The sequence below is a fragment of the Trifolium pratense genome, linkage group LG6 (genome assembly GCF_020283565.1).
Source record: "Trifolium pratense cultivar HEN17-A07 linkage group LG6, ARS_RC_1.1, whole genome shotgun sequence".
NCBI classification, from domain to species: Eukaryota; Viridiplantae; Streptophyta; class Magnoliopsida; order Fabales; family Fabaceae; genus Trifolium; species Trifolium pratense.
Window position 1 is genome coordinate 3150941 of NC_060064.1, and position 16870 is coordinate 3167810.

Sequence of the window (16870 nt, forward strand, 5' to 3'; positions counted from 1 at the left end):
CTAATTATTTTATGATGTGTACCACTGCATTATTTTATTTTATACTGGAGAAAAATATAACGGGAGATTTCTCCTCTTGTATTATTCTAAATTTTAGTTTGTCTCCACTTAAAATAGTATCATGCCCCGACTACATACAAATTTAGACCATGAAAGGAGTTTTCTTTTACGTATTTTGTGGAGATGGAGTTTTCTTTTACGTGTTTTGTGAAGAATCAATTACATATGGGAGAGGGAGATGAATTTTTGAACGACCGTCTAGTCACATAGAGAAGTATTTTTGTAGATGTTATAATCTCTTTTAAATCTGTCAAAACAGAAAATCTCTATGGTTAATAATAACGGTGTTATTATTTTATCACGCGTATGAGTTGATGTAATTTTTATTCAAATTTTTTGAATGATCCAAACAAATGCAGAAGAAAGCCATTAGCCAAAAGGAAAAGAGGGACAGCCAAATATCGTTTAAATTATTAAATAAAGAAACCAGCTCTTACATCATCTAGCCATGAATGGCCAAAAAGGGTTATAACATGCGAATAAAAAACGACAACAAAAGAATGTAGCTGATAGTATAATTTGTATATGCAATCCACAAACTCGTACAATTTTGAAAACAACTGAACTTATATTCAGAAAAATAAATAAAAATCAAAGTAAGAAGTAAAAAAAACAGCACTCAGACAACAATATGAGAGAACATTTCAGCTCGGAAAATTGAGAGGAAAAAAAGGAAACACATCTGCAAGGTACAATTGTACCACCAGAGTTTTACACTTGTTACAAACTAATATACTATAGATTTCCTTTATATCTAAAATGATTTCTTTACAAATGTAAATAAATCTTGAATTGTAAATAAATTCATTTACTTCAACAGTGCGGGAGGTACACCAATTATATGAAAGGGTCGCCACTTGCAGGTACTATTGTCGGATTTGGAGTGTTAGTCTCTGAAACCTCTGCTACTGGTGATGGGGCCTCGGGAGGCGTTGGATCACTTTTAGGTTCTTCCTGAACAGTTTCCCCATTAACATTTGGATTTTCGGCACTCGCTGAGGCTGGGGTAGGAGCCCCATTATCTACAGGGGTTTCACCCGAATTTGATTCAGGTGGAGCGGCCTCAGGAGTTGGTGTGCCATCTGATGGAGGTGGATCACTAACTGGTGCCGGTGCAGATGCAGGTGTAGATTCAGGCTGTTGTGTAGAACTGTCTGGCGCTGCTGTGGTTGTAGGAGGTGCTTCCAATGCCAATGGCTTTCCCGGTTGTGGTTGGGAATTCTGAGCAGCAGAAGCTGGTTTTTTCTGAATGGAGATAGGGGCATTAAGCGACATCATTCCCGGAGGTAGGATTTCAATCGGTGGTTTCTTCCCTGCTTCTGCCAAACTCGTAAGCTTAGGCTCCTCAAGAGAAGCTAGAAATGCAGCTGTAGCATCTGTCTTTTGTGATGGAGTAGGCTCAACCTCTCTCTGTAGCATTTGGTTCCAGGTCTGAACCAAATTCTTCAGAGTTGGACGTCCATGTGCCTGAAAACAACAGGGTCAGACCACAAATACTAAATAGAGCGATCAACAACTTGTACATAAGTAACATAACAGATCATACATGAGCATGAAGCACAGCTTCAGCCAGCATTCCAGTATCCTGCCATGCTTTCTCCATTAGAGCATTGTCGCCCAAAACAGCAGCAGAAAATGCAGCTTCCCGTCCCAAGCCAAGCGTGATTAGGTTGTTTATCAGACCCTGCAGTACTAATCGTAATTAGTTGTTTATGAATAAAAACAAAAATTAAAAAATTGAAGAGCTAAAGATGACTATTTGATCTCCAAAGAAAGTAGATTATACGACACTATCATACAGTCATTTTATTAAAAATTTCATGTATTTAGTTTGAACATTTAAACTAATAAAGAAACAAACACTAGTCTATTCTTTCTCCTCAAACAATGTGCTGCCATTAAACCAATATCACTAGATAATCATGGGGACAAAAAGCAGAGGCATAACTAGTCATTGCTAAAGTGATACATGCAATCCTTACAAATGTCATTTTGCACAAGGGTCATATTGTCTATTCACTATAAGGAATCAAATACAGTAAAAGAAATCTATTGAGGGAAGAACCCTAAGTCAAAAAAATAAAGATTCTAACATCCGAGCTGTACAACAAATAATAAGAATCCAACTACTTTGTATTGAATACTAAACTTGCCCAAAAGTGATACAAAACTATGGTTAACCCTACAACATCCTTCCATATTTTTTTTGTACCCCCTAGCATTTCTTTCTCTTTAAAACAATAGTTCTCTCTTAAATTTATGTTATCTATATAATCATAAACATTACTCACTCTCACTCACATGTGCACAAACAGATGTTAACATGCACAAACTTATTTAAGTCGATAAGAATAAACACTTCTATAATACTAGAGTCGGATTTTTTTGGTTTCCTGAATTTACCATCTAGATCTCAGTTATCGGGATTGGGCTTAACTTGAATAAAATTCTATTCTAATAATTATGATCCAGTTCTATTAGATTGTTATACCAACATGCACCAAACAGCCAAAAATCAGTGGGTTGGAACAATAAGTGTTAAGAAAGGCTGCCTACACTTAGCCGAGTCAACTCTCCATGATTTGCAAGGCGCAATGCTAATCCCCTCAACTCATGACCTTGTAATGCACCTTTCACGGATCCAGCTGCGGCTAATCGCTTCAGAGCTTCACGGGCAATTTCACCCTGTGCTGTAGCATCTGCAGCGTCAATAAGATCCAAGAACTCTTTTGCGAATTTCACTATGCCCTGAACACCTTCAACTACATCTTGTTTTTTATCTGTTAAATTAAGAATGTCATTCAACCCAAGTCCAGTACCATCGTGTCCAATATTCCGGCTGTTACTCATGGTAAGAAGACAATGAAGAGCTCTCTTCAAATCATTGCTCTTCATTGCCAAATCAAACTCCAACCTGCAGAACGTAAACAACCACCATAAGAGTAAAGCAATATTGAACAAATATCAATTAAAATGCTAGCTCTTCATTGCCAAATCAAACTCCAACCTGCAGAACGTAAACAACCACCATAAGGAGTAAAGATATATCGAACAAATATCAATTAAAATGCCACCTTTTGGCTATATGCATACAACACACCTCTTTGATATTCCAGGCAAATGAAGTGCTTCAGTAGCATAGCCCATTCCTAGCATAAATTGTGCTAAATCATCATGGTGTTCTCTTCCAAGCCTACTTGCCCTGTTTGATAAAGTATAATGTGAGATATTCGTATATATCTGAACTAGTAGTAATAAATATGAAAAGAGAGAAGGAAATCAAGACCATTTTACTGCACTAACAGCATCGCCATAAGCAGCAAGACATCGGCAACGAATACCAGGATGACTCAAGGATAAGGCGTGAGCTCGCATGTACCTACCACAACCCACGTATCAGTAGCATCATTCTTGAAACCAGTATTTAATAAAAATGAAAAACCTTAAATTTGTAATCCATGTATAAATACAAGATGCCCATGTTTGTTTTTTTTTTTTTTTGACAAAAGATGCCCATGTTAGATAACACAGAAAACTCAATTAAGCACATTAAGTGCATCACACATCTCTTCATAAGAGCTACTCCAACTCTGTTTCAAATATAATTGTTCCGAATCACATGCTTTCTTTAATTTCTTCTGACTGCTCATCCACTGTAACATTCATTCCCAACAAAATAATACATTGATCTCTCTTGGGGTTTGATCAATTTACATTGATTCCCCCTACAGTATACAGGCTTGGAGGTATTAAATGACGTGAGCTCTCACATTGATTATGGATGTCTTGAACATTTATTGGAGGTTGTGTGTTGTATTAGAAATCTGAACCTATGCTATAGAGAATCTAAAGCTATCCTTGAGAGAATTTAAAGTTGAGAGAATCTGAATATTGTATTTAATTCTTAATCAGATTACAATGAAGGCTGAATCTATTTATAGATTCACCGATAGGCTTAGGCTCTGCAACTAACTATGGTTAGTTGGTTACAGTTTGTGATAGAACTCTAAATGTTGAGTCAACATCTCATGAGGAATTAATTCATCACAAAGCTATTGGGCCTAAAACGTGGTTGGTTTATTCTAGAAGGGGCAAAGTGGGAAATAGTGGCTAAGGTTGTTAAGAGTATGACGTGGCCTTTGGAGTGAGGGGAGCACACAACGTCCTTTCCATGATATAAGGAATAGTGAGGGAGAATAGAAAGTTATCTTATCATTTAGTAAGAAAGTACCATGGATAGGCAGCTTTAAGCTACCTATAGGAGCTCTGCTCTGGTCAGGATTAGGAATAGACTTTCCTCTTTCTGTAAACATTCCAATTCCGTTATTAATAAAAGCCTTCTCTTACCCTATTTTGCTTATTTTACTGAAGATTCTCTGTTTTCGTTTTCTGGTCCGTATCAGTTTTTTACAAGGGATAGTATCTATACAAGTAGAGTATGCTAAGCTACTGTACACTTGAGTCAGTTGGGTTTGTTACAAGGGACATTATATCCTACAGGTAGTGTATACTAAGTTACTGTGAACTAAGCGTAATCACTCCTTTAATATGTTGAAATAGTATGTGAAGTATTAGGGCCAATAAATAGTCACTGCTGGTAAAAAAGAAGCAATAGGACTATATGTAGTACTGGAAATTAGGATAATAAGAAAATTTCAAAACCTATTGTCCTTTTATGCATTTTATTTCTTGATGTATATAAATACAGCGTTCTGAGTGAAAAATACCATGCACTTACCTATGATCTTCTCTATACTTTCTTAGCCTATTTTCTAGTTTTAAAATGTCCAACTGATAGTAAGAAGTCTAATTACCTGTCAATTAGCCATAGAACTCCATCCTTGACACCCACCACAACAAGAGGCCCAACTGGACGTTTCTGCTCCGTTGGAAAACGAGTAACTGCCACAGACACACCCCCTCCACCCACTGCTACTTCACTTGCCCTTCTCTCATCTGCTTCGTCACCATCAACTCTAGTTTGTTTTGGCAACGATAGGAAAGGCGGCACCGAAGGAGCATGCTGAAATGAAGCTAATCGAACCACCTAGAATAGGAACAAGAAATAAATATCTCATTCTCTCTCTCATATATATAACCTCCGAGGAAACTAGCAATATATGCTTATTCTTATTAGATAAGATGACAAAGTAACTCGTGGTGTGTGTAAATTGCAACATGAGGATCAAAAACAAAAATTTCGATTTTTAAAACAAAGTGAAAAAGCAGACACCAGATACAGTATACAACTAATTGGAGAGCAATATTCTCTGCCCTCAAAATTTTTATCAAGAGGCAACTTGTATATAATAGTACAATATAATACCAGAATCATAGACTTGAATTACTATCTCCATCAATGCAAAAATAGTGCAAAAAATCATATAGATGTTAATCTCATTCATTTCAGCCTTTCAAAATGAAGAAAACTAACAGCTGAACAACGATGTAGGATATATCAATGTTGTTAACACAGAGATACCCTTGTCTCGCCCACGAGGTGGGAACAGTTGAAAACAAAGTGGTGAACGGGTGCGTAATGTGTGGGAATCTGCCGAACAGTTCGGGCCAAATCCTGAAGAAAGCTAAAAAGCGCTAGTTTTGAAAAGTAATGCTTGTTTTAAAGGGGAAAAAAACTAATTACACACAAAATTTCATATAAAATATTCTTTCGATTCATTCAAACAACATCTATCAAACATATCTAGGAATAAAATATTAAATCTTGAGGAAAGAGTAAATAGACACAAAATGTCTGCAATCATTTCCATATATGATAAAATTGAAAATGTATTTTAACCTGCAGCATTGGTGGTCTCAGTGATATTCTTTCTTCGGTAGTAGATTGGGGGCCTTCAACTGTAATTAGTGCTAACTCTCCATGCTCTGCTACTGCTCTTGACTGTGCTTCTCTCAATTTCTGCTCTTCTTTCATTTTTTTAGTTTCGATGTCAATTTGTGTAACCCCAGCGTCCACAAAAACAACTCTGAAATCAAAACATAGAACATAAAATAAATTATGAATTCCAGTTGTTGGAGATTTTAATCAAATGGCATTTACTAATCTTCACCCAACAACTTATGGTAGGGATAGTTAGTCACTACAGAAACTTTCACATTAAGGATTTATAAGTGATGTAAGCATCCCACGTAGCAAGATAAACATGCAGAGATGTTTGTCAGAAAAATTAGATTTTGTTTCTACTTGGGGTGGGGGGTGGTATGTATGCAGAAGAGATGGCAAGTGTCTGAACATCAAGCGTGCCACTGAAGAGTTTCCACTACAAACAGATTTTCGCAAAGTATCAACTTTAAACTCCTCACTTTGAGAACTCATTGGACACGGTCAAGATGAGCATCTAGGACCATGCTCTTTCGTAATGCTATTGTTGTGGTGAATGGAAAAATAGGATAGGGAAAATGCTAAGCTGTTGGAATTACGGACAAATGCTCTCGAGACCAAGGGGGTTCCATTTGACTAAATCAAAGATAAGAGGAATTTACGTACGAACAACAAAGGGGTGAGTATGATAGGATAGTAATAGGTGACCATGTGCCATGAAGAAATACCCAAAACTGAGATCTTCAGAGATATGGGATCTATTCTACAAAACCACCGGTATTGATAATGATGTCACGCATCACATAAAAACAGGAGGGATGGAACTTTTGTAGAACTGATGCTACACCCACAACAGTCGATCCTGGCATGGATTAGCCATAACCGGTTAATTCCTGAATTGGATATATATTCATCAGAATTTCCTAAACCATAATTCTCTCCGTTTTTCATTGGTCATGATGAATAGTTGATATTTTTGGTCTATTCACAAAAAGCCAAGGAATTAATTATGTAAATTATAGATTTCATTTCCACTTTCTAAACAACTAATGCAAACTTATAAAAAAGCAGTGAAGCACTAAACCAAAAAAATAAAAAGGACCAAGTAGTAATATGCTAGACGCTTACTCTATAGTAGTTGGTGTTGCCACAAACAGTTGCCTCCGGTGCCAAACAGCACTAGTAGCATATGGAATTGAAACATCTCCCAAGTATCTATATTGTGGGCGCAAAGAAGATATGACTATGTATTGTTGGTATGCAAATGCACAATACTCGATGGTTTGGTCCCAAGCAGTCCATTCTGGCTGAGGAAGTAGAGCACCCACAGGTTGAAATGTCTCCCAACTGAATCACAAACACAATTAAATGCAATGTCAAATCTAAAGGAAATTTGTGAATTTGTACCCTCATTAAAACTAACACAGATTAAAGTAACACTGGCATTCAACTTCATATGAATGTGATGCAAATTAGGGGTTTAACAGGTTGTACAGAATTGGGAGGAGAAAAACACCACGTGGTTTAGGCAAAATCCTTATTTGATATTTGAGGGTGAAGTGGCACAGAAGCATGTGTCAAACAAGGTGATAAATAGACCTATTATGGGTGGTAAGCCGCAGTGTATAAGCACATGGCTGCGGCCTCTTAATTCCAATAACAGGCAAAAACATCAGTATGAGTATTATTGTAAAATATTCTTCTTACTAATTGTCTAATTCTACTGATTACCCTTATAAAAGAATTAACACCTTTGACACCTTTGATGGAGCCGACCCACAACATTTCAGAGAAACCTTTTCATAAAGAGATTTGAACAGTTAGGGTTTCAAATAATTAATGTCTTTATATCAATCAAAATATATAAATATTATTGCAGCAGGGCTGCCCATCTCTCTGCATATCAGAAAAGGAAATTCCCTTGAAACAGACATGAGCACCGCATCAGAGAGAATGCTACATGTGGATCTATCCCAAAGCAAAAGTAGAACCAAAGTGGCACCCTTATACATGTGAGCATTCTAATCTTAAAAAGGCAATACTCTATTTAGAGGTCAGGTGTGGGGAAAAAAGAAAGAAAAAAACACTGAACTTCATCAAAAACGGTTATTTTGTTAAGGTACAACAATCATAAATTTCACCTGTATAGCTGGAAGTTTTGAGGTGCTGCCTCAGCTGGAGATCTATGTGAAGAAAATCCATCATCATAAGTGGTAAAAGAAGAAAGGCCGCTGCTTCCATAACCGGATAATGGCATAGACTGGATTGTCGAAATAGCTGTAGCAGCAATAGGACTGATTCTCCTAGATGTTCGATAGGCAACTCCAAGCAGTGCCCCTCCATGCAAACCAATGACCTAAAAGAGATATGTTGGTTCAAAAGGTACCCTAACATTATATTTGTTGCTCCTGTTATCAACAATACTCTCTTTGAAGAATAAAATGCACAAGAGTTCATACTATCTTTGCATGGTAAAACAAACAGATTGATGACTCTTGACATATAGAAGTGGATTTATTTTAAAACAAGAAAGAATTTTACTATCTTTTACGAGGAATATTTTAGACTAAGAAAGAATCTTACTGGTTCACTGCGAGCACCAACAGACCTCATTAGTATATTTGATGTACCGTCATCTAACAAGATTCGGACTTGAACAGAAGCTGAGGAACCAGCAGCAGCTGCGGCTGCTGCTGCTTGCGCTGCAGCAGCTTCTTTTGCTCTTTTTGATGAACTACCTTTGGGAATTATAGGAATTCGAGGAGGTAATGATGATTCCAGTATAGCAAATCTGTCACGACAAGTATCCCAAGCGAGAAGCCTTGCACTGCCAGAGTCAACAATTGACCAATCGCTGACCTTGTAGACAGAGAAATAAGGAATATCTGGCCAAACAATTGCTAAATACCTGCAAACATGTGGTACAATAAGAAAGCGTCCAAAAGGCAGTCCAATTAACAAACTAAATGCTAGAAGAGGAGGTCGCATAACGGTAGAAAGGCTACAACATACACAAACATGGTAAAGTTAATTATTGCAAGCTGTAACTTATAAGAGGAATACCAGAAATTATAATACCAGAGGTATACCTCCGTATCTAAATATATGCTTCTTTTGCAACAAAAAGAAAAGCCCTTTTTACAAGTCCCTCTCCAAATTACTAGATGCATTCATTATTTTTAAAAAAGTACCCCTAATAATTTAAATACTTGAGACGATCATTGATTAGGTGGAAAAAATGAGTCACAATAATTGAAGAGCAATTTTGAAAAATAATAGACACTCACACTGTTGACAAATTTAATGTAAACAATAACTAGATAAAGTAATTTTCTTAATTCTTGTAAATTGATCAAAAGGGGATTTATTTAGGGACGGCAGTAGTATTAAGAAAAAATGTTAGCTTGTAGTTATAGATGCACTTTATGTGGGTGTTGGGGGGGGGCGGGGGGGGGGGGGGGGGGGGGGGGGGGGGGGGGGGGGGGATTCAACAGATTGTAGAAAAAATAACTTACTTTCCTGAACTGCTCACAGAAAGAACCGAGTATGAATCATGAGGAACAGGTGTACTAATGTGCTTCTTCCCCTGCTTGACAGGTAATGGTTCAAAAGAATCTCCCTGAGCTCTGCCTGTTTCTGCCAAGGAGCTACCAAGGGATGGATTTACAGAGTTGTTTAATTGAAAATTTAATAGCTTTAGCTCCCTTTCAATTACAAATACAGCAGAATGCTCTCTACTATCTGATGGGGTAGGTAGGGGAGCAACAGGTGGAAGAGATCTAGCATCAAACTCGCAGATAACAACACCAATATTGGTTCCAATAGCAACAAGATGTGGCTGCAAAGTATGTGCAAACCATACAATACACCTGCAGCAAAACAGCAAATAAGTTTGACCAAATCCATTACCAGGTGGAGTCAACAAAAAGAGGGAATTCGACAGTAAGTAATACGGGCTTGAAATCCAATTTACTTTCTATTAAATAGGTTTTATTACCCTGGGGCATGCTAATCATATTCTGCAATGTACACAAACTTATGAAAGATTGAAATAAAGTTTTCCACAGATTTTGTCGTACTCAATCTTGATCTTATCCTAGCCACAACTCATCCTTAAAGTGCTTAAAAGTTTCAAATCATATTCATATCATTATTCTATGTTGGATAGACTTGACAAGAAATTATACAAGGATCAATACATTCTAAACCAGGTCAAAATTAACAAAATGGTAATTATTTAACCGCATACCCTCAGTTTCTTATTAGGAGCAAGAGCATGTGGAGGAATAACTGTTGTCAATTCACACAATGGCCTAGTGAGAGCAGAATATGTGGGATGTTCGATTGCCCTAACAAAAGATCAAACAAAGAAGTCTTCAAATTTATAATGGATATAGTGCATCATTGCACAATCAAGTACAAAACTAATAAACTAAAAGTCACCACAGGAGAAAGAAAATTGCATACCATATGTGAGAATCTTTGACACAGGTTAGAATATCAAGGTTTGGAGCTCGAGGATGGCACCAAGAAGCCACACTGTGGCAAGCCAATTTTGGAACTGGTTTTATACGCCGCAGCTCCTGAAAATTAAAAGCATGCTAAGTCTTTCTAGTCGTGAGGGGAATTTTCACAGAATTAAAATAAAGGTGCCAGCACCAATGCCATACCTTAAAGGAGACCGTGTCCCATATAGCTAATGTCTTATCCGCACCAATTGTAATTAGCTGAGGAGCTCCTCCCATCACTCTAGACAGTTCAACTGCCACAACACCGCCATCATGTGCCTAGATGCATCGTGTGGTTTATAAACCAAGGATAATAGATTAGAAAAATGAGAAACGGAAAGAAACATAAGCTACACACAAATTAATAAGAGGTCAAAATTTAGTTTTGTTCAACTCAAACTAAGTTTTCATTTCCACCTTTTGCTTGACATTACTTGAACAAGAAATAACAACTGAAATTTAGCCACAATTAACAACAGCTTGTACATGTTTCAATTTCAGACATTTCAAACGATACATATTCCATCTTTCACCAATTATTGAACTAACTGACAAAGTGGAGCAATCATAAGGAAAAGAATGGTACTTTTAAACTCAGCTTCGGTACAAGTTCACGTGAATCTTGTCCATGATCGGCACTCCAAATTATGAGCAATCCATCACTAGCACCCGAAACCAGAAGAGCCTGAAATCCAACCATAAACCCACCCCCCAAAAGAAAAACAGAATGAAATGTCACAAGTATTCCACACATAAAAGTACTATCAAGAGATGATCAATAAAGCAGCACATGCTTAAACAGACAATTTAAATTTCTCAATGAATTGTCTTGACGAACACTAAGCTCACAAAATGCAATTTTCTGCAAATATATTAAAATTTAAAAGTGTGAGGGTTAACATTATTCTTTGTTAAAGCATAGGTGAAATTTAAAAATATGAAGTTCCTCAAAAAAAAATGCTATTAAAATAACATAATGTAGCATAAATTCATCCCTGAGTAATCAAGATCTACCTCGCCTGAAGCTGCCATGAAGGACCTCAAGCAAGAGATTGTTCCTTTATGACCTCCAGTGTATCTTCTCGCAAGCTGCATGGAACAAGGGCATCATAACATGCTAATAGCTGAGACTAGATTATCATTTTGGTTACCAACCTTCCATGTAATCATTGAGAGAACTCTAATGACTCCATCAGATGCACCAAAAGCCACAAGAGGACCGTCACCAACACCAGATCTATAAAGGAACTCCATGCTGCAGTAGCAGATAAAATTGGAAACTTCAAACAACTTGTAACGTGTATGGAGATTGCAAAAGAAAAATACCATGTTCACAACAAAATCATGTGTTCTTGCCAATAAAATTACAATTATAAGACTAAATTATATCACATACAAAGCACAGAGGATCAATAATATGTGATGTCATATTTCAATCAAGACAGGATAAAGTAGAAGATTGGTGTATTTAAATCAGAAGGTGGTGATTTTTCACACCATGGACTTCAATTTGTGCAAATAATTAGAATAACAGCAAAGAAGATGGCAAATGAACTATTGTTAAAGGTTAAGCTCACAGCTGCACCGGTTTTGGCATTACCTAATTTCACTAAAGGTTTTGTCACTGAATGTGATGCTTCAGGTATAGGCATTGGAGCTATACTGATGCAGGAGAAAAAACCAGTTGCTATTTTAGTAAGGCCTTGGGCAAGAGAAATTTAGCCACGTCAGCTTATGAAAAACAATTAATGGCTATGGTGTTGGCTATACAACACTGGAGACCTTATTTACTGGGAAGGAAGTTTGTAGTATCCACAGATCAGAAGAGCTTAAAACAATTGATGCAGCAAAGAATAGTCACTGCAGAGCAGCAAAACTGGGCTGCTAAGTTGATTGGCTATGATTTTGACATTGTTTACAACCAAGGAAAATTAAATAAAGGTGCTGATGCTCTCTCTAGGATGGGTGAAGAGGTGGAATTAATGGCTATAGCTTCTTATTGGCAGTGGGATCAAGAACAACAGTGGCTGGATGAGGTGAAACATGATGAGAAATTGCAAAAAATTATTCAGTATTTGCAATTAGATCCAGTTTCTAGGCCTGGGTTTGAATATCAACAAGGAGTGCTTTTGTATGAAGGAAGGTTGGTTATTGCTAGTAACTCAGCATTAATTCCCAAGCTGTTGCAGGAGTTTCATTCAACTCCTCGAGGAGGACATTCTGGTTTTTACAAAACCTATAGAAGAGTGGCTGCTAATGTGTATTGGGTGGGTATGAAAAGTAAGATTCAAGGATTTGTACGAAGTTGTGATGTGTGCCAGAGGCAGAAGTATTTAACTTCTTCACCAGGAGGATTATTGCAACCCTTGCCCATACCAAGTCAAATATGGGAGGATATTTCCATAGATTTCATCACAGGGTTACCAAAATCAAAGGGTTATGAAGCCATATTGGTGGTGGTGGACAGATTGTCAAAATATTATCATTTCATACCTCTCAAACACCCTTATATTGCTAGGAGTTTGGCTGAAGTATTTAGTAAGGAGGTTACTAAATTACATAGTATTCCACCATCCATTGTGATTTGTGAGTGACAGAGACCCATTTTTATGAGTAGTGTTTTGGAAGGAGCTATTTAAACTACAAGGGACTCAGCTTATCATCCTGAATCTGATGGCCAAACTGAGGTTGTGAATAGATGCTTGGAAACATACCTGAGGTGTTTTATAGCAGATCAGCCAAAGACATGGATCCATTGGGTCCATTGGGCAGAATATTGGTTTAATACCACATTTCATTCTGCTACTGGGAAAACTCCTTTTGAAATTGTTTATGGGAGACCATTCTCCAGTTATGAGGGATTTTGTTGTAGGAGAATGGGTTTTTGTTAAACTCAGGGCACATAGACAAAAGTCAGTGGTTACTCGTATTAATGCCAAACTAGCTGCAAGATATTATGGTCCTTATCCTATAGTGGAGAGGATAGGAGCAGTTGCCTATCGTTTAAAGCTGCCAGAGGGGTCTAGAGTTCACCCCATTTTTCATGTTTCACTTTTGAAAAAAGCAGTAGGACAGTACCATGAGGAAGGTGAGTTACCCGATAGCTTAGCTGGTGAACAGACAGAAGTGTGCGAACCTGAAGCTATCTTAGCCACTAGAAAGGTTCAGCAGCAAGATGAAGAAGTAAAGCAAGTTTTGGTGCATTGGAAAGGTAAAACTTCTGAAGAAGCCACGTGGGAAGATTTAATTTTGATAAAGAGTCAGTTTCCCTCTTTTAACCTTGAGGACAAGGTTATGGCTGAAGGAGAGGGTATTGATAGGCACGTGCCACATGAGCAATTAGTAAATGTTGCAACCAAAGGACCCAAGGTGTGGAGAGTGTATTCTAGAAGGGGTACTAAGGTAAAATGTGGCTAGATGGTTATTATGTGTGACGTGTATCAGAGAGAGAGCCAATGCAACGTTGCTTCCTGAATATAAGGAGAGGGTGTGAGAATGTTGAGACCTACATTTGATTATTGTTGAGATAGTATTATGGATAGATAGCTTGATGCTATCTATAGGAGCTTAGCTCTAGGCAGAATCTTGGGTAGAGATTTCCATTCTGTAAACACTTTTCCATTTGTTATTAATAAAAAGCTCTCTTTTTTCCTTAATTTGTTCTTAAGTGTTCATAAACTCTGTTATATAATATTGATACTGGTTCGTGTCACATGATGTATTTATAGTACAGATAATAACTCAACTTGCTGATCTGGCTCTGCTAAGCTCTACTCCAACTTGTCCACTTTGCAGATAACAGCCATACACATAAATAAGGCAACAAGGCCACGCAGTAGAGTCCATTTAAGAAGGAATATATCATAATTTATAAGTAAATTAGTTTAGTGAAAAACAAACAACATTTGAAAATTGTCAAATTTCAGTAGTCCTATTAGTCCTATGACTCCACCAGCTAGCCACTGCACTTACTGTTTGATTCAAAAACTTATAAACATGAAATGGCTCCAGCCAGATGAATCAGGAAAATGCAAATATAGAAATATTGGGACAGTTTGATACTCCCTCTGTCCTTTTTATAAGCCCCTATCTCACTTTTCACATATATTGGTTCGTTGTGTAACATGTCTTGCCTTAATATATAGTGTGTAGAAATTTAAACCATAGCATAGTAAAGAACTTACCAGTGTAGGGACTTGTTATCGAGCTCTTGCTTTGGTACATCACGGCCACGCATTGTCACCAAGTCCAAAAATATAGCTTTGTTTAAACAACATATGACAAGAAAATGCCTCCCTTTTGTTGATGGGGCGGGAGAACTAAAAGATGAAGTATGGACAGCTGTTGGAGCCTCTGCCGCTGCAGAGCGATTATGCCAATTTTGCCAAAAGCGTACGTCGTCATCATAAAAATTCACCTGCTTCACACTTCAAGGCGAGTAAAGAGTCATGATAAGCAAACGAACCATGGAAAGCAGAAAAGGATATAAAAACACAAAGCCAGGTTACACTACCTTCCTCCACGAATGGCTTCTGTTGGTTTTCCTCTAGATTCTACCAAACAAACAAAAAACATATAGTTACAATTACAAAGTGCTGGTACTAGATCATCGCAGAAATGTTAAAAGGCTGCAAAACATGCTTACGAAAGTGTTGTTTTTCTTTATGCATAAAAATGGAACTCATTTGTTACGATTTACTTAACCCTAATAATGCCAGTGTATAACCAAACAGGAACAATACTAGGCTAACAAAGCAGGTTAACCTGATTGAGATTTTTTCACTGGTAGCAACAAAACAAATTAAAAACCATGGATAGCTAGTCAATTCCTCAATATAACAGTGACTAATGACAATTATTACAATAAGAATGCCAAAAATGAACAAATTCATGTGGAGCAATGTTCACACAAAATGAGATTTATCATTTATGTTTCCAAACCCATCCAATAAAAGCAAATGCATCAAATCTATAACAATTAACAATGCTATGTTCGAGAATTCACGGTTACAAATATTGAAAAGTTACACCAATAGAGTTAAACCTGTTTCTCCCTCAGCTAGCTTCTCCAATTTTGCACCAACTAAACGCCGTTCATCGACTCCACCAGCTTTCAACTCATATATCACCTGAAAAACGTTTCAATTAGAAAAATTGCAAAAACAAACACCAAAAATGAAGAAGCAATTTTACCTGACGGTGTTCCCAGTTCCAAACAGAAACTCGATCTGAATCATCAGCAGTAACCATCCATGGATGCGTCGGATGCAATTGGATCTTAACGACTTTATCAGTGGAAGGACGAAACGCTTTTAATCTCAGCATTTCCTTCTATTTTTGTAGCTAAAATAAGCGATTGTGAAGAAAATTGTTTCCAGAAGTTGTTGAGATCGGAATCGCGCGGTTTCAGATTCCGTTGAAATCAAATCTGGTGAAAATTCATAATCCGTGTAGATTTGAGTAATGTGCGTTCAGTGAACGCACTTTAACGACACGGAGTTAGAAATTTCTTCACTCATCAACAACCATAATTCTTAGTCGTTTCTTGAAAAAATTCCGAGTAATAAAAAAGAATAGACAAAAACTTGCACTGTATAAGAAGATTTCGTTCTGGTGACTTTAGAGACTTGAATTATAGTTTCAGCAATGGCCGATTGTTTGGAAAAGTAAAACGGAGATCTCTACTCTGGAATCCTTCAAACTCTTCTTCCTCGTTTTGATTTTGATTTTTATATTTTGGTTCACTTTCTTCTTCTTTTCTTACATTTTCTTCTTCTCGGTTTTTTTTCGGGGTTATTACTATTTGCACCCTTTGTTTTCTAATTCACCTCTCCTTTATTTGAATATTAAAGGGTCGCGTGAGCCTAAAATAAATTATCGATATTAAATGATTCTATTATGCACGAGTTCATGCACGGCGCACCACTTATCAATAACCTTATAACGAATATAAATTTTACAAAATTTATAGTTAGATAGAAAGTTTATATCATATAGATCATCCATATAAATTTTTTTAAAAATTGAAAATCATTTGATGTGTTATTGAGACTTCATCAAAATTAACGGTTTATTAATATCTCATATAAATCATCTCCACAAACTGTTCCTCATGCGCACTAGGGGTGGACAACGGGCCGGGTCAGGCGGGTTCGGGCCTAAAATGTTCATCCGTCCAAACCACGGTTCATATATGGAGGCCCACACCGACCCATTTTTTCCATGCATGTTTGGCGGGTTCGGGTTACTCGGTTTTGCGGATAAAAATAAACAACAAATTTTGCACAAAAAACAAGAATGCACAAACCGAAAAAAAATATATTAAATATACTTGAATACACAATCAAACACACTAACTAGTCTAAATCATTGGCATGAGATAAGACATGTTCGGGCGGGTTCGGATACCGATGGGTGTAATTTAGAAAACCGAACCCGTCCGATTAGACCATTAAAAATC

At 37.1% G+C, this 16870-nt stretch overlaps 1 protein-coding gene across 1 annotated transcript; it reads right to left on the reverse strand.

Moving 5' to 3' along the window:
- Positions 1 to 645: 645 nt before the first annotated feature.
- LOC123891026 lies at positions 646 to 16199 on the reverse strand. Its single transcript, XM_045940807.1, is given in 22 exon segments — positions 646 to 1527; positions 1607 to 1744; positions 2617 to 2974; positions 3161 to 3262; positions 3347 to 3439; positions 4875 to 5107; positions 5861 to 6047; positions 7031 to 7249; positions 8044 to 8258; positions 8486 to 8810; positions 9418 to 9755; positions 9757 to 9771; positions 10152 to 10251; positions 10370 to 10485; positions 10573 to 10689; positions 10997 to 11095; positions 11425 to 11499; positions 11566 to 11665; positions 14595 to 14837; positions 14924 to 14963; positions 15455 to 15539; positions 15604 to 16199. Coding segments are annotated over 22 exon segments (3960 nt in total). The 5' UTR covers positions 15736 to 16199; the 3' UTR covers positions 646 to 897.
- Between the last annotated feature and the right edge of the window lie 671 nt (positions 16200 to 16870).